A 23,156-nucleotide genomic window follows, 5' to 3' on the forward strand; every position below is an offset into this window, starting at 1 on the left:
ATTAAAGAAAAAGCCGTCCTTTCTTATTAATATCCAGTATATTTTATTTTGTAACACCAACTTGAGAGTTTTTACTAATTAAATTCCACATGGACATAGGTTCTACCTGCCCTATATATAAATGTAGATGCCTTACCAAACTAACCCAAGCAGGCTTAAATACATCTCTAGCTCTCTGCTTCTTTCAAAAATTGGAAGAAAAAAAAATCAAGAGAAAATTACAAAGAAACAGAAAATGGGTTGTTGGTCTGCTGAAAATGCCACTAAAGCTTTTCTCAAAACCATGAACATGGTAAGTACAATTATGAACTTATCATATCTGAAATCTGATATACATTTCAAATGATTTTTTCTCCTCAACTTGTTACTAATGTTATGTTGATCTGATTCAGGGAAAGAGAGCTACAGAACCAAACGGAGCAGAGTTCATCTCCGCGCTCGCAGCAGGAAATAATGTACAACTTATGGTAGTTGCTTGTGCAAATGTTGCAGATTCCACCACCCTTGCACTTGTGGCAGCAGCTCAACAAACAGGAGGACGCGTAATTTGCATCCTTAACGGCGTAGAAGAATTATATCTCTCCAAAATGGCACTAGGCACAAATTCTAGTCACCTTGAATTTGTTGTCGCTAATGCTCAGAGTCTAAACATGCTGCTGCCAAATTACTACAAAGATGCTGATTTCATAGCTGTGGATTGTAATATCCAAAAACATGAAGAGATTCTTGAATCGTTGCGAAAACATAGGAGGGAAAAGAATACTATAGTTTTGGGATATAATGCATTTTGCAAGGAGTCGTGGAGGAGTAGCCCTTTGCGTACGCAATTGTTGCCTATAGGAGAAGGGCTGCTGCTGACCAGAATTGGTGCAAAAGCGAAAAAGGTGACGGCTCAGGGGATGGAAAATAGAGGACATTGGATTGTAAAGGTAGATAAATGCACAGGGGAAGAACATGTATACAGAGTAAAATCACCTCGAAGGAGAGTGGTTGAAGCCTAAATCTATTGATACATTATAACTAGTCTAATTTTAGTAGATTGGAATTGTAAATAGTTATTTGATGTACAAAACTTCAGCTATCATGGATAATAACCAAAGATTCAAATATGCGGGAGGAGAAATTTTGATAAATATAAAATGTAATCCAGTATTCTAATCTGATAACTTTGTGGAGACATAAATGTAATTACCCAAATCAGTTAATATTGATCCGATGCTAAAAATGGAGAGGAAATTAGGAAAGAGAACTGTCAATATTATTATAAGTATCTGCAGTTTGACAGAATTTCTAACAGATTTCTGAAAAGACTCAGCAAATGACAAAAGATTGATCAAACAAGCTCAAACTTTACTCAATTCATTTCAATCTTCAATTCGAGTAGAATCACTCAACTTTGTTAATGGTATGAAATTTTACCTCTTAGATCTATCATGTGAAAGGCCTTGACAGTTTTCATTAGAAGGACTGACAGGGTAATTGCATTAAGTAATCTCTTTTCTTATGAGAACTACTAATCATCCTCATGAATAAGCTCTAGTCTACCTTAAGAAGATAAGGGGTCAATAGGTCTCGGTGCAGCTTAGGCCCCATATCCATTAAAGTATTAGCCAGTGTTTCTTTCCGCCGATTAGATCTGTGGAATCCAATCTTAAAGGGAAACTCCACTCTAGGATCGAGATGTTTTGACCCACCCGGATATTTGGGCTAATCTTTTCGTGTGGACTGTGGAAATTAATCTTTTCAGGTTATCTTAGTGAAAGAAGTATAGTAGGAGCAAATCTCCACATCATATATTTGTTTGTACGATGACAATCACTGAATTCAAGCACAGCTTTATTGGGCCAAAGTGTGCCCAAAGCCGCTCCAAACGATATGGTAGTCCAAAAAATGTTACCACGTCAGTCATCATATATTGAATAATTGAACCCCTTGCATATGAGACTCAGGGCACAAGATTTCAGCATATGGACAAACGACAAATGAAAAGTACAAAGCAATGATACTAGGTAAATGGAGGAAAATCCTTCTTTTTACAAACAGAATAATAATAATCCATGAGAAAGACAGGAAATTCCTCCAAACTGAGAAATTCTAAGGTTAAATGGCATACAAGATACAGACATTCACAAAAGAGTCGAGGTTCACGTTCAAAGAACTTCACGAACTATATGTGTAAATCCACTCCACCCCAATACTCGTGCAAGGTTAGTAGGAACCTATCTCCAGCTAATAAGTTAGGAAAGAAAATTTGCCAGAGCCAACAAATGGAAGAAGTTCATTAGCATTAGGAAAAGATAGCTAAATTACCAAGTTCTCGTACGATTGTTTCCATGGTTGGTCTCTCCTCTGGACATTCATGTGTACATAACAAAGCAATATTTGCTAGTTTTACTGCTTCGGGGTCAGAGAACCTTCCACGGAGATTCGCATCCATCAAGTCATGGAGTTTGCACGACTCAGCAGCAGCACGCATTGAACTGGTGAATTTTCGCTTGCCAGAGAGAATTTGAAAAATTAGCACTCCAAAGGCATAAATATCACTCCTCTCCGTAAATCGGCCTGTAGTAGAGTACTCTGGAGCTAAATATCCCATGGCAGCACTGGCCTTGAGTGCTGAAAAGACGATATCATTTGTGAGAAGCTTATGCAGGCCTGAGTTTGAAAGCAATGGTTTGAATCGCTGGTCAAGGAGCACGTTCTCAGCACAGATATTTTGATGCACTAGAGCTGGCTTATTCACCTTGCACCCGTGCAAATACTCGATCCCTGCTCAAGAAGATAACAGATGGATTAAAGGGCAGCCCCTTGTTAGATCCACTCTACAGTAAAGTGCCCAACTCGAGAGTTGTATTAAGTATTACGCTTGTTTTTAATAGCACAAATCAATATAAGAGAAAAACCTTACACTTTAAGGTACGCCCGTGCTAGTAAGACAGATAGATAAGACTTGAAACACATAGTAAAAACTACATCTATGATCCAACACAGTCCTGTATAAAATCTTGATATGCAACTAACTTCCTTTTTGTGATTTTTAGCTGAGCTAAATAGTACAGGGGGAGCAAGTCAGAAAGCAGCAACAATAAAGGATCTCAATGTTTCATGATCTGGCTGGACAAGAATACATATGAATGCTTATTCTTTATCCATTAAGACATGAAATGCCTTTTCTGTTTTCTTGGGTTTAACCAAACCGACTTTTAGTAAGAAGCATGCTTAACATCTTAAATGTTAAACAGTTTCTGCTCATAATACCACTCAATGTTGAATTGTTGATGCTAAGTACTCAAAAAGTAATATAATTTCAAAGTGATGCACTTTAAATATAACAAAAAAAGAGTTTATTCAAACACTAACCTTTTGCGGTGCCACTTATGATAGATACCCTGGTGGACCATTCAAGTGCACGAGCGTCATCCTCCTTCACATCTAGGTAATGCAACAAGTTACCTCTTGGAACAAAATCATAAACGAGAAAACATTCTCCCCTGCTTTTAGAGCAGCAGAAACCTCTCAACCTAACTAAATTTTCATGTCTCAGAGACGTCAAAATGTTTAGTCCTCTTAAAAACTCGGCTTCCTCTGACTTGCAGCTAATTTTGGTAAGTCTCGTAACAGCAACAAGTGATCCATCTCTTAGAGTCCCTCTATATGTAGTCGAAAAGTTGCTCTTAGCCAATCGATTCTTATCAGCAAAATACTGTGTAGCTGACTCCACCTCTTCCAAATTGAATCTGTAGCTCTGCAAAACCTCTTGGGAAACTCCACCATAACGCCGACCCTCAGCCAAAGGATCCCAACCACTCGAGTACTCAAGACTAACTAGTGGAGAACCGTTCTTCCTATTAACCTCCTTAGCCTGGTCAGTACTGAGACGGCTATCACACATATCAAGTCCACCTCTGAGTTTCTGGTTTCGCCTTCTATAGTGCGTGAAGGTAAGAACTCCAATAGCAGATGCAATAACAGTAACCACAATAACCCCTACAACAACAGATGCCTGTGAGGTTTTAGATGACTTTGCACAGCCATTTCCGCTGCAATTTAGATTGAGATTAGCTGTCTCTGGAATATCTCTTGTTGATAAACCACTCGAGCCACCTCCATAGGGCTCTGGTCTATTAGGATTTGAGCGATCCAAAGAGGTACAAACCCTCAAGGACGGGAAACCTACTCCGCATAGTCCTGGATTGTTCTCATACTGAAATCCTCCAACTAATCTCTTCAAAGCTGCAGAAACCAGAAAATAAAATACCAGATAAGATATAATTTCACCACCGCCAACAACAACAACAACCTAGTATATTCCCACAAGTTGGGTCTGGGGAGGAGGGTAGGATGTATGCAGCCTTACCCCTACCCCTTGAAAGACAGAGAGGTTGTTTCCGATAGACATAAGATATAATTTCACCAAACAAACATAATGTAGGGGAGAAATTTTATTACCAAGAGGCACATTGCCAGAAAGCTTGTTGTTTCGGATATCCAAGGCTTCAAGAAGGGGAGCATCCGCGAGTTTTGAAGGAATTGAACCAAAAAGATGATTAGAACTCAAGTCCACCCTCATCAACACTCCTAACTCCCCCAAGCTAGCGGGGATCGCCCCAGTTAACTGATTTGATTGCAGAGCGAGGACATTGAGCTTCTTTAGAGTCCCTAGTTGAGTGGGTATGCTACCACTGAACTGGTTATAGCATAGTTGCAAAACTGTACAATCCGAAACAAGATAATAAATTGATAAGAAACAGACTCCATAATCGAAATGAGGATGAAAGTAAACACCCAAAAACCAAGATTGATGCCACCTTTACAGTGGATAAACTACTAGAGTGAACTTTTGGGGGGGGGGAAATTAATCTTTAACAATTCCAAAACTAGACCAAGTTTCAACTTGTGAAATCAAGAATTTATATTTTAAAATGAAATAATATCAAAAATTTCAGTGAGAAATCAAGTATTAACAGCAAAGCTCCTAATTTTTCCAGCATGAGCTCAGAACATTAGAAGAGAAATATAGATAACTAACAAGGAAACGTAAAAATCGTTTCTTTTTATCACAATGCTACTTAAAAAATGCTAAAAAATCAAACAAAACATAAGGCATAAAGAAAGAAGTTTCTAACACTAACCTTGCAAGCTGGACATATTACCAAGTTCAGAAGGAATCTCACCAGAGAGATTATTGACATTCAAATACAGATCAGTAAGCTCAATCAAACTTGAAATTTCTCTGGGTATTTCTCCATACAAAGAATTATAATGCAAGTAGAGTCCCGTCAAGTGAGAAAGCCCACTAATGGCTGGCGACAGTTTCCCAGAAAGCCTTTTACCTTGAAGTGAAATATTAGCCACTTGACCTTTTTCATTACACGCAACACCTTCAAAAGAACCATCACATGGATCACCAGAAACTGTCCATGAAATGAGCAAAGCATTTTCAGGGTCAAGACTTGCCTTTAAGTCCATAAGAGCTTGCAATTCATTGTTTCCATATATGGGTTGTGGAGAAAAGAATGCGAAGAGTGTTAGGAGAAAGCAGAGAAATGGAGGAAAACCCATGTTACTCTTTTGACTGAAAATGGTGGAGAGTGAGGTTTTTTGTGGGTTCAGAGAAGTAGTACTTGTAAACCTGAGTCACTGACTCACTTGGTTTCTTTTTCTAATGTTTCTTTGAATGTGTCTGCTTTAGTAGAGTAGTATAGTGTTTTGGTTTTAAATAATGTTGCTTTTTGTTCTTCTGCTGCGTTTGTGGTGTTGTCCTATGTTCTTGGCTTTTGATAGAAGAGGGAAGGGACCGAGATGAGGTTCGTATATCGGCGTTAGAAGCGTGCAGCAGTGCAAGTGAAAGTAACTATTCCAACAGACACCAATATCAACATTAATACCAAAAATAAAATAAAAAGTGAAAGAACAAGGAGAAGAGACAAAAGTTATTGGACGCCCACATTTGCTATTGGTTAAATAATAGTAAGTGGTTTTGTTTTATATATAGTGATGTTTAAGTCGACATTAATTTTTTAAAATATCTTAACACATAGATATATATTAATGTTGAGTTGGTTGAACTCGATCACAAATAGATATTAGCTCGCCAGGGACAGGAGACAGGGTTTATTCTTGAGTCTAACAGTCATTATCACAAAGAGCTTAATGGCCAGCCGGTGATTTAGTAGGCTTTTGGAGATAAAAATTGTGATCTTAAAAATAAATAAAAAATCAAGAATTAAGTTAAAAAATAGTATTTAAAATTTTGAAATATATTGGGACGTGCATTTTACTTGAAAAAATATTATAATTTTTTTTAGTGTGGAAAAATATTTTTTTTGGAAAACTTGAAAAAGTGATTTTTGGTTAATGAAAAATTCTTTTTCAAAAAATCTCCAAAAATTTACAAATTTTCATGAACAAATACATTATTTGAAAAAAAAATCCGAAAAAAAATCTACGTAAAAACGGGTCCTTGACTTGTAGTGGATAGACCAAAATACAAACAAAATTACTATTGTAACTGAGATTTTTACCGCAAATACTCGATCAAATACGTACGTAATAGCTTTAACATACACTGAAGTGTAATAAATCTCGGTCGAATGCTATCTTCAACATGATTAGCCGGCATGCAATGAAGTAAAAATTATAACCTTTAGCACAATAAAGTAGTGAATTCGGCCTATTAACGGCTAACTTCTTACGAATAACATATCTAGTGATATAATTTAATATACTCATATAATATAACAAATCTATTTAGGTTAATTCAAATCAATTATTTTTTGGACATTTTTTATTATCATTATTTCCTGCTTTTAATCACTCTCTTTTACTGTATTTCCTATACTTTTCTAGCTTTTAGATTAGCCCGTGTCTGCCTAAGTTCATTTTCTGGCAAAATGATTTCGTTTGTGTCAATTTTCATAACAGTATGTTATCATTTATGATCAAATTAAAAGGAAAGGATATTATTATGAAATCAAATAGACAGAGTACGAATACAACTATTGCAAAAATTAGTGAAAAATTACGGAATGGTGGAGATATACCCAAGTCAGCAAAATCTGCAGGGACATGGCATTATTTTATTTCGAGCAAACTGAGAAATATTCTCCTAAAGTTGGCACTGCCAATAAGCCATATATAGCACATAGAGAAAATTGTAGTTTTGCATGTTGAAAATACGTGGCAATTTTGTTGTGCTGTTAAACGGCCGCTGCCGTGACGTTGAAGAATCTTTAAGTTCAGCTCAATTAGTTTGAACTCTTCTTCAACGGACAATTTAATTTCCTCTTCTCGTACTATTTTGAACAATTTACTAAAATCTTGTACTATCACTTCTTTTTTTATTCCTTCCCTGATTTAAGCTCTAAAATATTTGAGAAATCGACAGAGTTGTCTAAGGTTTGAAAGCAGTAGACAATTACCATATTCAAATTGTGATTAAATGTTTGTTTAATTTTCTTACAAGTATCCGTAGTATCTTATTATTTACTAGTAGTAACTACAATGAATAGTTTATTCAGTTTGTACTTTGACTGTTGCAATTATGTCCTGATACTCTAAGGTGCATCAACCAAGTCACCTTAATCACAAATTTTGCTGCCGATTACTATACACTATCACATTCTCTAGGTGCGTCGTCAAGATTGCTTACTTCCTCCGGTAATTTTAATTAATTTTTTGATTGTTTTCATACATATTAAAACACTTATTTTTTAATTTTAATTAATAATAAAATTGACCATATTAACTTTTACTATCTCTATAATTTGTTCATTGAAAATATAACAGATATTTCGAGACTTTTTACTCCAACGGCAACTTTACAAAAAATAAGTTAATTTCTTCTTGATTACTAAAAAATTAATATTGTGCACTACAAACAAAATTAAAAAAACTTAATTAAAGTGGATCGAAAAGAGCAGCTATTTAACTGTTTTTGCTGATATTTTTGTTTATTGTAGTTAAATTCGAACCCACGACATAACAAACTTAGTTTCCCTAATTGCTGCGTAGTCCTTTGCACAATAAGTTATATGTGGTTGAAGTTGGTGGTCCTCCAATCACCAAGCTAGAACAGTTCTCAGACCTATTGTAAATTGTAAAAATTGAAATGCTTTAATGGGAGGGGTCAGCGGTTTTCTGACAATCAGAGTTGACGGGTTTTAATTGTCTTGTTCAACTCCCTTTGCCCCCACTCGGTTTATTGCAATTTTAAATTTATAGGCCACCTCGGCGAGGAGATTCCCATTTCGTAGGGCCAATGAATTTAATCAATTCAAGCCTGTAATAATCTCCTGCAACAAATGCTTAACTTACTTACTGTGGTCACTCCTCAACTTTGGTGATTGTTTGAAAATCTGTTATACAATTGTTACAAATTTCAAGAATCTGAATATACTAGACTTATTATATGATGTGATAATATCTTCATCAAATTAAGGCTCGAACGAAATGCTCGTCACCGGGCCCGACAAGACAATACCCCCGAACCCAGTACTACAAACGGTTGCATGCGACTAACAGATGGTCGTGATATCCTTACCCGACCGGATATCACGGCGCGGATCTCGCCCGATGTCGGTAGCATATCAGTAGTTGATGTACAAGAAGGATTTTTTCCTTTTTTAGAATTGTACTAGAGGTAAAACTCAACTACTATATAAAGGGGGTTTCTTATTCAATGCACACAGGGTAAGCGGCATTTAAAAGCAATACAAGCTTGTTTCTCTACTTTCTAGTTATTGAAAGGTTCTTAATTTAATCATAGCTCTTCATACACATCTCGCTCCGAATCGGGGGCAGAACAATTGTCAAGCTTAGATCCGAGCCCGAACTCAACGTCACAATTGGTTTGGTTATTTATTTTATCTTTAATTCACTTATCTAAGATTCTTGATATTTTGTATTGATTCAATCCACATATCTTTAAAACTGCGTATAAATTCAATTGTTATCCATTTTAAGGGTAAACAGTTTGGCGCTCACCGTGGGGTTAAGGATAATAACGGTGGTTTGATACAAATCTCCATAACACACTTTCTTTTACACTTGTTCTTTAAGATCTCAATTTCAGGTCAGTTTGAAAATGTCAAATTCTCAGTTTGCTCACTTGAACGTCGAGGCTCAGTCTGGCAATCATGGCGAAAACAACAATATGGTACCTAGCAATGAGGTGCCCCATGTTGATCCCAACGGAGTCCCAATTGCAAATCCAGTCGATGCTAACTTGCATGTGGCTATTGACACCAACCTGCCTACCGACCCCGAGAACAACGTTCGCGAAGGAGCCCGACCAATGGCTCGAGGAGCGCCCGAAGGCGAAGGCGACGGGGTCAGTCTACGAGTGATCTTCAAAATGTTGCAGGCCCAACAAGCGATGATAGCACAGCTACAAAATCAAAGTCGTACCCCCAGTAGGGTCGAGCCCGAACCATCCCGGGAAAACACCCGAAGAAATGAGCAGATCACTGAAAGCCCAGCTGAAATTGAGACCGGTGTCAGCCCCGAAGTAATGAAAATGCTTGAAGCATCAACGAAACAGGTGGAGTTAGGTGAAAAATAATTGAGGCAAACGACAAGAAGGTGGAGACATATAATTCTCGGGTCGATCAAATCCCGGGAGCGCCTCCGATATTGAAAGGCCTAGACTCCAAGAAATTTATCCAAAAGCATTTTCCTCTATGTGCGGCACCGAAGCCAATCCCGAACAAGTTTTGTATGCCCGATATTCCAAAATGTAATGGACCCACGGATCCAAATGAGCATATGACCTCCTACACATGTGACCTCAAAGGTAACAACTTGGAAGACGATGAAATTGAGTCAGTGTTATTAAAGAAGTTTGGGGAAATTCTGTCAAAAGGAGCAATGATATGGTACCACAACTTGCCTCCAAATTACATTGATTCGTTCACTATGCTCGCGGATGCTTTTGTAAAGGTGCATGCCGGGACCATCAAGGTCGAGACAAGAAAATCGGATTTTTTCAAGGTTAAGCAAAGGGACAACGAAATACTGAGGGAGTTCGTGTCAAGATTTCAAATGGAACAGAGGGACTTACCTCCAGTTGCGGACAATTGATCCGTTTAGGCATTCACTCACGGACTTAACCCCCGAAGCTCCTTGGATTCGCAGTAGCTGAAACAAAATTTGGTAGAGTACCCGGCGATAACTTGGGTCGACGTCCACAACAGGTACTAGTCAAAAAACAGATTCGAGGATGACCAACTCAAAACCCCTTCTAGGTCCGTTTATCCCATCAGAACCGACGACAGGCCTAAGAGAGTCGTCGATCATGAATCAAGGCCGGTTTGAGATCGGTACCAACCATACAGTACAGATTAAAGGGGAAACAGGTCCGGGCACAACTCTACAAGGAACGAAAAGAGAAGCGATCGAGGGCCAAATAGCCGAGGCCTTATGACCAAAAATGGTTTCGATAGGCCGCTCGGGGGAAGGGAAGCTCCAAGATTGTTAGAGTATAACTTCAACGTTGATGCAGCCAGCATTGTATCAGCCATTGGGCACATCAAGGAGACCAAGTAGCCTCGACCATTGTAGTATGACCCCACGCAGAGAGATCCTAACCTGATATGTAAGTATCAAGGCACTCAAAGCCATAGGACCGAGGACTGCCCACAATTGAGAGAAGAAGTTGCCCGATTGTTCAATAACGGACATCACCGGGAATTCTAGAGTGATCGAGCCAAAAATCACTTTAGGAACAGGGACTCCAACAAACAGACCAAACAAGAAGAACCTCAGCACGTCATCAACTTGATTATTTGAGGGATCGATGTCCCCTAGGGACCGATGATAAAGCGCACTAAAGGATGTTGAGCGCATCATGCAACCTTATAATGTTGCACTGGTAATATCCGTACTTATCAATAAATCTATAGTTAAATGTGTGTTGATTGATCTAGGTAGCTCGGCCAACATTATCAGATCAAGGGTCGTAAAGCAATTGGGGTTACGAGATCAAATAGTTCCAGTAGTCCGAGTATTGAACGGATTAAACATGGCATGTGAAACCACTAAAGGGGAAATAACCCTACTGGTGAACACCACCCGGACCATCTAGGAAATAAAGTTCTATGTGATCGAAGAGGATATGAGATATAACGCTCTATTCGGAAGACTATGGGTTCATAACATGAGGGTGGTTCCTTCGACCTTGCACCAGGCACTGAAGTTCCCTACACCAGGAGGAATCAAAACGGTATCCGAAGAATAGCCGATTGCGAAAGAGATGTTCGCGATCGATGAAGTACTCTGGTACCCGCCGTTTCAACATCAAAGTGCACAAAGCCGATCAGAAAGGCAGAAGTTAAATAGAAATCACTGATGCCGGTCCCGGTCAGATTTGAGGAACAAGGAGTTGAATGAGTAGGATGATTGCGGAGTTCCGAGATCGTTCATAGCTTTGATGATACTGACGCCACAAAATCAACGGTTGAAGAGTTGGAGCAAGTTATATTGATCGAGCACCTGCCGGATCGAAAGGTATACCTGGGCACGGGGTTAACCATCGAGCTCAGGAAAAAACTTATTAATTTTCTTAAAGCTAACATAGGTTCTTTCACTTGGTCCCATCTTGACATGACATGGATCCCACCAGGAGGTAACCACTCATAAGCTGAGTTTGGACCTGAAGTTTCACCCGATTAAACATTAGAGGAGACCTCAATCCGAGGTCAAGAATGCATTCCTCAAAGACGAGGTATCTAAACTCATTAAAATAGGGTCCATTCGGAAAGTTAAGTACCCGAACTAGTTAGCTAGCGTAGTAGTAGTACCTAAATAAGGAAATAAGCTAAGAATGTGTGTAGATTGTAAGGACTTGAACAAGGCATGCCCTAGGGACTCTTTTCCTTTGCCTAAAATCGATCGCATGATCGATGCGATGGCCGGGCACAAGATATTCAGATTTCTCGATACCTATTCCGGGTACAACCAAATTAAAATGACCCCGGATGATCACAAAAAAACTTTTTTTATCACTATATTTGGCACCTATTGTTATAATGTAATGACATTCGGATTAAAGAATGCTGGTGCCACATATCAACGCCTAGTAAACTAGATATTCAAAGGACATATAGGAAATTCAATGGAAGTTTACATTGACGATATGTAAGTCAAGTCCCTGCGAGCAGAGGACCATTTGAAACATTTGCAGGAAACCTTCGACATATTAAATGAATACAATATGAAGTTGAACCGAGAAAAGTGCGCATTCGGGGTAGGATCAGGAAAATTCCTTGGGTTCTGGTGTCCAACCGGGGAATCGAGATCAATCCTGACAAAATCAAAGGCATAGAAAACATCAATATGATGGATAATGTTAAGGCCGTTCAGAGGCTGACCGGGCGCATAGCCGCCATGGGCCGGTTTATATCGAGATCCTAGAATAAAAGCCATCGGTTCTTCTCACTATTAAAGAAGAAGAATAACTTTTCCTGGACTCCGGAGTGTCAACAAGCTTTGGAAAACTCAAACGGTATCTATCAAGTCCGCCTTTGCTCCATACTCCGAAGGCGGATGAGCAGTTGTACCTTTACTTGGCGGTATCTGAAGTGGCGGTAAGTGGAGTCTTAGTCAGGGAAGAGGAAAGTACGCACTTGCCTATTTTTTATGTCAGTATAACTCTAGGCGAGGCCAAAACAAGGTACTCTCACCTGGAAATGTTGGTGCTCGCTTTACTAAGTGCCTTCTCAAAACTAAAACCGTACTTTTAATGTCACCACATATGTGTCATAATATCTTATCCATTTAGGAACATTATTCACAAACCCAAGCTCTCGGGCTAATTGGACAAATGGGCCGTCAAAATCAGTGGGTATGATATCGAGTATCAACTCCGAACCGTCATAAAATCACAAATTTTGGCAGACTTCGTGGCCGACTTTACGTCGGCCTTAATACCCGAAGTCGAAAGGGAATTATTGTTAACCTTAGGGACTTCCTCGGGAATCTGGACCATTTTCACGGACGGAGCCTCGAATGCAAAAGGGTTCAAACTCGGCATTATGTTGAAACCACCTACGGGGAGTATAATTAGGCAATCTATTAGAACAATGAAATTGACTAACAATGAGGCCGAGTATGAGGCCATGATTGCAGGTCTCGAATTAGCTAAAAGCCTTGGGGCCAAGGTGATTGAAGCCAAATACGACCCTCTCCTCATAGTAAATCAAGTGAATGGAACGTTCGAAGTGAAAGAAGAATGGATGTGGAGGTACTTGGACAAATTACAGGTAACGCTGCATTAATCCAGGGAATGGACCCTGCAGCATGTGCCCCTAGATCAGAATAGTGAGGCCGATGCTCTGGCTAATTTAGGGTCATCGATCGATACCGATGAGTTCAGCTCGGGAACAATAGTATAGCTCATGAAATCGGTGATAGAAAAAGGCCACGCCGAAGTAAACTCAACAAGTTTGACTTGCTATTAGAGGAACAAGTACATAGATTATTTGAAGAGTGTGAAATTGCCCTCAGACACCAAAGAATTGAGAGCTCTGCGTACGAAGGCTGTCAGATTTAGCTTGGTCGAAGGGACTTTGTTGAGAAGAACAATCGACTGCCTGCTAGCTATATGTTTGGTGCCGGGAAAAACCGAATATGCCTTGAGAGAAGTTCACGAAAGCACTTGCGGGAACTATTTGGGGGCGGAATCTTTGGTTCAGAAATTAATCAGGGACGGCTATTACTGGACCGAAATGGAGAAGGACGCGAAGCACTTTGTACGAAAATGTGACGGCTGCAGAAACACGTACCGATAATCCATCAACCGGGAGAGCTACTCTATTCGATCTAGTCCCCATGGCCATTTATGAAAGGGGAATGGACATCGTCGGTCCCCTATCGTGGACACCCGGTAAGGCTCAATTCATACTATTCATGATCGATTATTTTTCCAAATGAGTCGAAGCTCAAGCGTTCGAGAAAGTCCGGGGAAAAGAAGTCATTAACTTCATCTGGGACCATATAATATGACAATTCATCATACCATCCGAAATCATTTGCGACAATGGGAAACAATTCATCGGTAGCAAGGGAAATAAGTTCTTCGAATAACACAAGATTAAGAAGATACTATCAACACCTTACCACCCGAGTAGAAATGGACAGGTAGAATCTACAAACAAGACCATACTCCAAAACCTGAAAAAGAGTTTGATCGACGCCAAAGGGAAATGGAAGGAAATCCTGCCCGAAGTTCTGTGGGCATACCGTACAACCTCAAAGTCTAGTACCGGGGCCACCTCATTTTTATTGGTCTACAGTGTGGAAGCCCTAATACTAGTTGAAGTGCGAGAACCGAGCCTCTTGTTCTAATATGCGACTGAAGAGTCGAATGGCGAGGCCATGATCATGAGCCTAGAACTATTGGATGAAAGCGTGAGGCCGCCCTAGTCCGGTTGGCCACCAAGAAATAGCATATAGAAAGATACTACAACCGAAGAGCCAACCTCCGACACTTCAAGATCGAGGATTTGGAGTTGAGGAAAGTAACATTATACACCCGGAACCTGAACGAGGGGAAGCTGGGATCGAATTAGGATAGACCATATAGAGTCATTGGAATTACCAGCAAAGGCTCATATAAGCTCCAAACAGGAAAGATGTGCTATTACCGAACAACTGGAACGTGACACACTTAAAGCGGTACTACTGCTAAGGTACGATTTCAATTACTCTTTAATAATATCATGAATCGGACTAACACTTGCAAGTAACGGACAAGGGTGAATGTGGCTGTTAGGTCTGAAAGCACGCCTTGCACTCTTTTTCCCTTGATCCAGTTTTGTCCCAAAAGGGTTTTTCGGCAAGGTTTTTAATGAGGCAATAGTAAATCTTGCTAAATTAGAATTGAAGGCCGGTATCAATAGTATTCGAGCCCTCTCAAGCTCGACCTCGAATACTGGGGGCTATTATCCTCAGGTTAAGGTTCTTAGCAAGGAAAGAAGGACACTTCGTACTTTAGTAGCTAAAGTTCGGTAATTAGGATTCATTGTAAGGGCCAAACGGTCGTAAGAACCTTCCCACGTAGCCCACCTTAGCCATGATATAAATTTATATCATGTACTTTACACATTGAAATGAAAGAAAGTTTCGCCTTGCTATTACGCATTTTCTTGCCTCTTAAAACCCGAATCATAAGGGCCTACGGGCTACCCCTATTCGGGGACTATCCCAAGGGCTACCCTTACTCGGGGACTATCGTCCTACCCCTACTCGGGGACTATCATTCAAAAAAGGTTCGGATAAATCGGGCTACCAAATCCCGGGAGCACCAAACCTATTAGGCGGTGCCCATAAACAAAAGGCTACGGCCACCCAAAAAATGTCTCGGAAACGTCCAAAACTCATAATCAAAAGTAAGGCCTTCATAAAAATTCAAAAACTGCTAAAAGGTTACCCTCGATAAAAGCATAGTCTAAAATCACTTAAGCATGTTGAAAAAACTTCTGGCCACATGAGTTTTCAAAGCCTCGAGCAAACAAAGTTGTATCGAAGTCAGGCTCCGTTCGAACCTCTAAAAAAACGAATGCCCTATAACTTTATTTGATTCTATGCTAAGGCATTAGAAACATTGCAAGAATAGAAATTATGAAAAGATGCTGAAAACGTAAAGACTCAAAATTGCCAGAAAGGAAAAATTTTATATACATATATACTTACAAAGCCCAACAAAAATGGCCTCAAAACAAACAAAAAATATACATAAGACAAAAACTAAAAATGTACTAAGGCATCTACGCCTAATCCTCATCAGGGCCCGACTCGTCGCAAGAGCCGTCGAAATCCTCCGAACCCTCAGAGCCTTCGGTACCTTCAGGCTCGTAAAGCTTCTTCGCCTCGTCCTCAGATTTTTTGGCTTTCTCGATTTCAGCTGACATGTCAAAATCTCGGGCGTGAATCTCCTCGAGGGTCTCTCTTTGGGATAGTCACTTCATATATTTAGCCTTTGCCTTTAGGCGAGCCTCGGCTGCCTCTACATCGGCCTTGTATTGGGCCACCATTCTTCGGCATCGGCGGAGGTTGTATCCAACTTGAACATCACTGCCTCGTATTCTCTACCAAGGGCATCCCACTTTGTGACAGCCGAGCTCAGCTGTGCTCGAAGATCGTCATTCAACTGAGACCACTTGTCAGCTTTCTTCTTCACTACCCGGAGTTGGACCTCCACCGATGCTAGCTTTTCCTTGGCAGTTTTCTTCTCCGAAGCCAGCATGTCCATTTTTCTTTTTCACTCATCGATCATGACTTGGACCTCGTTCATCTCGATTCAGAGTTGGTCGATCTGGTCGATCTTTTGTTGGACCTACGAGGATTTATCGTTAATCTCCACGACTAGCTCCTCATTTTTAACTTCAAAGACCTTTACCTTTTCGACAAGGTCAACACGTTCCCGCCATAGGGTCGAATCTTCCTTTTGAGCCTTGACCAGCTCGGCCTGAAGGTCTTTGATGGCCCCGTCTTGTTGCTCACTGAGAAGCTTATACATGTCCCTTTTTGGGCCTACTCCTTGAGATCGAACTCGAGTTGGCTTGTTTCCAAGCGGTATCGGAAGAAACTCTTGTGGTGAAGCACTGAGGCCTGTAAAGAAAGGGAATTAAGTAAGAAACATCAAAGGAAATTTTTAAGTGATTCATAAAAGGAGCTCGAAGGTATTAGAACCTTACTCGATTCAACGCCTGTTGTGCCTCATTGATGAGGTTCGATGTGCCCACCTCATTCATCTTTGTCTTGTCCTCCTCGGTTACCAGACGTCGGAGGTAACTGGCTATGCCTGCCAGAGCGGATAGAACCTGGGCATCCTCCCGGACCATGAGAATAACCATCCTCTTATGCTCGGGGTACGCACTCGGCGCAGGGAATTGCTTAACCAATCGTGGGCTCATGCTCGACCCATCAGCTCATGAAGGCACATCTTTCTTCGGTATCTCCATGTGGCCCAACCCAGAGAAATCTTCTAGTGTTGACATATCCATGCCATCGAAGAAGGAGATAAAAGGGTCATATGCACCTTGTGCTCCTTTATTTGATTTTTCTTTGCTCGCTTGGGCCTCTTCGAGCATAGACTCGGTGTAGGAGGGCCTCTCAATGATGCCAATCATACCGATCAACTCCTTCAAGGCAGGAGCAGTTTCTTGAGAAGTCGCAACCTCCATCTTTACTTCGGCCTCTCGGACCAGAAGGGGATCGACCTCGTGACCTTTCTCCTCGGTTGTCGCATATTCCACAACAGGGGCCGAACCGTGGGCGATAAAGATACTATCTTCTTCAGGCTCGTTCCTGAGCCGGTAAAGCAAGTCGGAGTCCGGGACCCGGCGTTCTTCTTGGGCTTGCGAGCCCGAGTGGCCGACCTCTTTTTTATCTTCACCTCGGGACCCTATGAGCCCGAGGATTTCCTTTTTCTCTTCTTCTCCTCCGCAGTTACCTGGGGTTGCCCCGTAACGGAGGGATCAACGGACAAGGACACATCCTCATCCTCTTCCAACGGCCTAAGTTCGGTGGTCTTAGGCAAACCTACGAAAGAAAGAGGAGAGGTCGGCGTTATGTAAGTTTAGATGATAGTAATAGCTATTTGGAGGAGAACCTTACCATTAGAACGAGCCTCCCATTGGCCTTTCGAAAGCTTGTGCCACGAGCGCTCGAAGTATGACATCTGCTTGCAAATGCCTTTGATCCACTCCTTGAGTCGGGGGATTGCATTAGGGACCTGGGCAACAGCTGCACAACCACAAATACTGATGGTGAGATAGGAAACAAATGAGACTTGGCACTTAAGAAAACACTACACTTACGAGATGCATTCAACTTCTCGGAAAATGGCACGAGTTCAAAAGGGATCAAATCTTCGTTTTTCACCCAAATAAAGCATCCCTGCCAGCCTCGGTCTTGATCCTCGTTAATGCTCGAAAAGGAGGTCTTGCTGGCCCCGTGAGGAAGCTTGATTAGTCCCCCTCGAAAAATCTGGGGACTGTATAGACAGAGTAGATGGTCGATGGTGAACCATGGGGACTCAGTGTTGTTCACAAAATAACATAGGAGGGTCACGATCCTCCAAAGAGACAGGTAGATTTTCCCAAGGCACACCTCGTATCTCTTACAGAAGGCCAAAACTATTGTGTCTACTGGGCCCAGCGTGAAGTGGTAAGTGTAAGCACTTAAATATCTCTCCATATTAGTAGTGATATCGTCCTCTGGCCCGGGGACAACCACGTATTTGCCTTCCCATTTACAGTCCTCTCGAACTATGGGAAGTGTATCCTCAATAATGGAGCATATGCATCTCCATGCCCCTTTACACCGGTCATGTTTGGATGAGGCTTTCTCGACTTTGAAGTCGTCTACAGTTGAACAGCCCTCAAATATAAAACTTTTCATGAGGGGATCGGGGCAGCCTCGGGAGCAGCCGCCTCGGAAGCAGCTACCTCAGCATCTCTGGCCGGGTGGGAAGATGAAGGGGCAGCCTGCAACCATTATAATCTGGAAAAAATGTGAAGATTTGAAGAAGGAAAGATGAAGATTTGAAGGAACAAGTATGAAGGTTAAAGAAAGAGTATGAAGGTTGAAGAGAAGAGTATAAAGGTTGAAGAGAAGAGTATAAAGGTTTGAAGGTAGGATAAAGACTTAGGTAGAAGCCTAGGAACAATTATGAAGATTTGAAGATCAAAAATGGAGATACAAAGATTTGAAAATTTTGACAGTCGCTAGTGGATTCGAAGGTGGAAGTTTGGATCAGAAAGTAGAAAAAGTACAAAGGGTCAAAGCTTTTATAGGAGGAAATTCACGGCGTTTCACATTCGGAGGAAACCAGCCGTTGAACAACACGTGTCCAAAGTCAGAACGACGTGACTGATGGCATATTTCGTCTTATCCTCCATCTCGGTTGTAACGTGCGAAGGAAGGAACCAGGATTCATCTATCATTTTCCATCATTTCGGCAAATCTGCTCTCTGGGAAACGAGGGGAATAGTCTGTATACGGGTAAAACCGGGGCTAATGAGCACTCCATACAATTGTTACAAATTTCAAGAATTTGAATATATTAGACTTATTATATGATGTGATAATATCTTCATCAAATAAACTCTCCAACTATTACATTAATGTTTTACTTCACAATTACAACGATAATATATGATCATGTTCGCATTTTAAACTTCGTACATAAATACACCATTGCATAAAAAGGAACATAATTTAGTAGTACCTCGTATAAAACATTAGGAGTACTCGCCATTAAATCAAAGGTTAACACCATCAATGTTGAGACGTACTGCATGATTATGGGGATTAAGTGAAAATCTAATGGCTGTCTTGCAATATGTGGAGGGATATCATTTCGTTACAAGTATGTATCATTAATAACATAATAGTAACCATGATTATGAAACTAATTAATAAAAAAACAACGTAGAAACAAAAACTTTGTACCAAAATAATGGAAGACAAGAAAGCCTTTAGCCGTTGAAACAACCGATGTATTGATCGAAGAAACAAGGTAATGAATAGTGACAAATTAAGAAAAACAAGGTTGATCATTCCAACAAAACAAAGTTTAAAACTTTATGGTACTGCATTATATTCTACATTTGAAGATAAAGTAGTGCACCGTCTGTATATTCATCTCGCCTGGAAAACAATTTACTATTTTTGTCACAGTAAATTAACAAACATATTCATTGAGATGATCGAAAAAGAAGCTTTGGGTGAACTGTTAAAGATAAAAACCTGGTTTTAATTATGTTTGGTTTTGTGTCGTGGTTGCTTTTTAGGCATGCTTAGATAGCTGTGCCTAATGTTATAAGATCTGATAATTCCAGGATAATATTGTCCGTGCCCATGCTTTTGCATGGTCTCACTAAGGTAACCAATTGCCAACGGATTGCTTTTTTTCAGTTGCCAGCACAGGTTTGGTTTATATCCCAAGCCTATCCAAAACTTGGTTATAGCAAGACTAAATACTGTAATCTTTGTCCTTGGACATAATCAACTACATTTGGGTATAGTGTGTTATTCTAATATACTAAGATATGGAGTTGTGGCTATTTCTTGTTTAAAGCACAGTTTTACATTTTTGGTGTCAAGATGGGGGACAACACATTAACCAACTATTGTGTCCTTCCATAACTAATAAGGTGAAGGAAAATCGATACATTTTCCATATAATTCCATCTGGCTAGTATACACAATAAGTGTCAAGAACACACTTTCTAAACTCCAATATGATCAATATAATCAACAATAATATGTCAAGCACTCATTCTCTAAACACCAATTTTCTTTTTGTCGTCATCCTTTTTTAATTTTCGCAATATCTCAATTGGTAGAGCATAAAGTAGGAGTACTAGGTTATACTTCGTCCGGTCCTTTTATATCTATTGTTTAGGTTTTGGCACACTCACCGAAAAGAATCATTTAAATATAACATTAATGATAAGGAGTATTTCGACTAAATTATATAATTTAAATGAGCAAGTAATGACTATTTGTCGTCTTGGAGTAGTAAGAATAAGTAAATAATGACTATATATCTTCTAGGAGTAGTGAGAATAAGGGGGGAATTGAAAGGGTAATAGTACTAGGGATTAATATTTTTTTTAAAATGACAAGTATTTTGGAAAAAACGATAGAAAAAAAGGATTAGAGGGATAATATAAATTCGGTTGAGGTATGGAAATTTTGCTTTTCTTTAAAGAAACCGATGAAAATGGACTTGTCATGGATGTCTTTATCTATTTGAGGTCAAGTATCATTCTTGGTTGTATTATGCAAAGGTAATTTTGTAGAAATGGGAAAGGCGATAAAGGGGTCGCACTTAGTTCACTCTTCCTTTTCCATTTGCATTATGATACTTTTCCCAATGCCTCTGAAAAAGAACTAAGGCATCTAATTCTAACCCCACTTTAGACAGTACCTACCTTTTTGGGAAGTGACACATTTTGCTTTTCAACCTTTTTTTTGGTTCAGGGACCCTCTACCACGCTTAAGAAAGATTCTTCAGAACCACTCTCTTCTCTGTGTATCAACAATTTGAATTCAGCAACAGAACAAGCAACAAACAGCAAAATCGCTTCAGTTTCCACTGCTAATATCTTTTTAGTGTCAGCAATTTGAATTCGTGAGCATAGCAAAACATTATATGCGGAAGATGATTATGTTTTGATGCACTGAGTTATTCGATAACTTAGTTGGTAGAACGTTGTAGGTACCTAATAACGGTAGGTCTTTTTATTTGTAAGGTTACTTGGATTTCTTGTTATCAGTTACTCCATAGCTTTTAAGGCTTTTCGTGTGACATTTAACAAAATTACAATACCGACACACTATAATAATATTACTTGACTGGAAAGATGAAATTGGCATGGGAATTCTTGGAACAAATTTGTGTCTAATAAAAGTTCGACTAGGATTTTTACTTTTAGGTGGTTATCATACAAGCAAGCAAGCAAGATCAAGATATACTCCAGTTCATGTATTCGTTAGCCCCATTTGACTGTGTCATACAGTACAAGAAACAGGAAAATCCAGTTCCAAAATTTTGATATTTTAAAAAAATCACTATGAGAATGATGAACAATAAAAGGACTGAAAGACAGAATCCTTGGCAGATAATGAAATGCAGTTGTCCTCATGTACTAGTTCAACTACCTAGTGCAGTAATAGCCGGGGCGGAGCTTGTCGAAAACTTACATATACGTATATGTAAGGTGAAATTATTCTTTATGTATATTTATTAGAGGTTGAATCCTCTTACTTTCTTTGTGTCTCAACTTCTTTTATTTTTTAAATCATTTTGGTGAAAATCCTACTTCTCCCACTCCACTGAGTAACACCTATTCTAGTTTGGGTATTCTATCATCTTCACTCTAGGCTTTCTTGTTCTGGTCCCAACTCCCACATATCCTTTCTGTAATGGTAGCCCCTTTCTTCTTTTTTAACTCTGTCAAAGTGTGGTACACGACCTCGAACTCTATTGAACTAGAAAGTATAGTCGGCAAATATGTAAAATTTTCATTTGCTAGTTAAATAGTAGTATCATCGTTGATAGCACGAAAAGTCTCTATCTATTTTGATTGTAGCACAAAACCATTTGACCCGTCCATATCTTTATCTTTCTTTTCAATTTAAGCACTGCTTAGTGCAGAATACATTTTTGGAAGAATATTAGGAGTACTCTTTATCGGATCTTTAATCCAACAAAAAGCTAGTGAGCGATAGTAATTAGCTAGGCTTTGACTTTTTGCATTTGGCTGCAATAAACAACAACGACGACTTTACATGGTCACATCTCTTTTAGATAGCAAATTAAAACAGATCCCTCAACTTCAGACACCTTCTCGTGTATCAGTCACGAGTGGAATTACCAGCATAATGACAAACTAAACCAAGAATTCAAAACAATTCTTTAAGTATTATTATTATTTATTTTATGAGAAAAGAGAATGGTTGCAAAAGTTTGTTGCTAGGAGTTGGAGTAGAAAAAGCATCTTGCTTTTTTCAGCATTATTGGGTAAATACCCCTTGTTGCTGAATATACCTGAGAGTGATTTATAAAAGCGAAAGATTTGCTTTTTGGTCGTCTTTAATTTTGTGCATTTGCAATATCGCTTATCTTATGGACCTTACTTTTTACACTGCTTTCCCACCATCAAAGTCGCTCTCCTCAGTCCTTGCCTGCTCTTGTCACTTTATATCTACTTATTAGTATTATTATTATACATAGAGCATTGAACTTTATCTGATTTTCCCTTTTTTTTTCTCTTAGGTTGGGTTCGTGTAAAAGAACAAGGAAAATTCAGCAAGGGCCAAATTTAAGGCGAGTCCGTTAAGATGCCTAGCATGGAATATGGGCTTTATAATGTGGTGTCAGTTCTCCTAGTCCTTTAAGGCCATTAATTAATAAAATATTCATTTAATTTAAAGAAGAATTAACTCAAATAACCGCTCACCCTACCACTTAAACTAAAAATAGCCGATGAGTGTATAATATATGCATAATTTATGTATTACATGTGTATAATCTATGTATATGGCTAGAAAAAGTAAACAATTAATATGGCCGGCTATTTGTGTAAAGATCCGTAATTTAAATTCTTTGTCATAACACATTCAACATTTTAACAGTAATTACT

At 39.5% G+C, this 23,156-nt stretch overlaps 2 protein-coding genes across 2 annotated transcripts; one reads left to right on the top strand and one right to left on the bottom strand.

Moving 5' to 3' along the window:
* On the top strand, positions 1 to 1,160 carry LOC107816848 (uncharacterized). Its single transcript, XM_016642593.2, has 2 exons — positions 1 to 292; positions 393 to 1,160. Exons 1-2 carry the CDS (start codon positions 128 to 130, stop codon positions 999 to 1,001), a joined length of 774 nt encoding a protein of 257 aa, XP_016498079.2. The 5' UTR covers positions 1 to 127; the 3' UTR covers positions 1,002 to 1,160.
* An 854-nt stretch (positions 1,161 to 2,014) lies between these two features.
* LOC107816855 (uncharacterized) lies at positions 2,015 to 5,958 on the bottom strand. Its single transcript, XM_016642598.2, has 4 exons — positions 5,133 to 5,958; positions 4,450 to 4,710; positions 3,361 to 4,233; positions 2,015 to 2,769 (listed from the first exon to the last, which is right to left on the bottom strand). Exons 1-4 carry the CDS (start codon positions 5,560 to 5,562, stop codon positions 2,288 to 2,290), a joined length of 2,046 nt encoding a protein of 681 aa, XP_016498084.1. The 5' UTR covers positions 5,563 to 5,958; the 3' UTR covers positions 2,015 to 2,287.
* Positions 5,959 to 23,156: the final 17,198 nt, after the last annotated feature.

The sequence above is a fragment of the Nicotiana tabacum genome, chromosome 4, assembly GCF_000715075.1.
Source record: "Nicotiana tabacum cultivar K326 chromosome 4, ASM71507v2, whole genome shotgun sequence".
NCBI classification, from domain to species: Eukaryota; Viridiplantae; Streptophyta; class Magnoliopsida; order Solanales; family Solanaceae; genus Nicotiana; species Nicotiana tabacum.

What these genes read in the sequence shown, in the direction of transcription:
- LOC107816855 (XM_016642598.2), bottom strand. Translation starts at nt 5,562, where the DNA reads ATGGGTTTTCCTCCATTTCTCTGCTTTCTCCTAACACTCTTCGCATTC. An exon ending in TTCTGGCAATGTGCCTCTTG is followed by an intron (nt 4,234 to 4,449) that starts GTAATAAAATTT and finishes TGGTTTCTGCAG; the next exon opens with CTTTGAAGAGATTAGTTGGA. An exon ending in CATAAGTGGCACCGCAAAAG is followed by an intron (nt 2,770 to 3,360) that starts GTTAGTGTTTGA and finishes CTTCTTGAGCAG; the next exon opens with GGATCGAGTATTTGCACGGG.
- LOC107816848 (XM_016642593.2), top strand. Translation starts at nt 128, where the DNA reads ATGCCTTACCAAACTAACCCAAGCAGGCTTAAATACATCTCTAGCTCT. An exon ending in TTCTCAAAACCATGAACATG is followed by an intron (nt 293 to 392) that starts GTAAGTACAATT and finishes GATCTGATTCAG; the next exon opens with GGAAAGAGAGCTACAGAACC.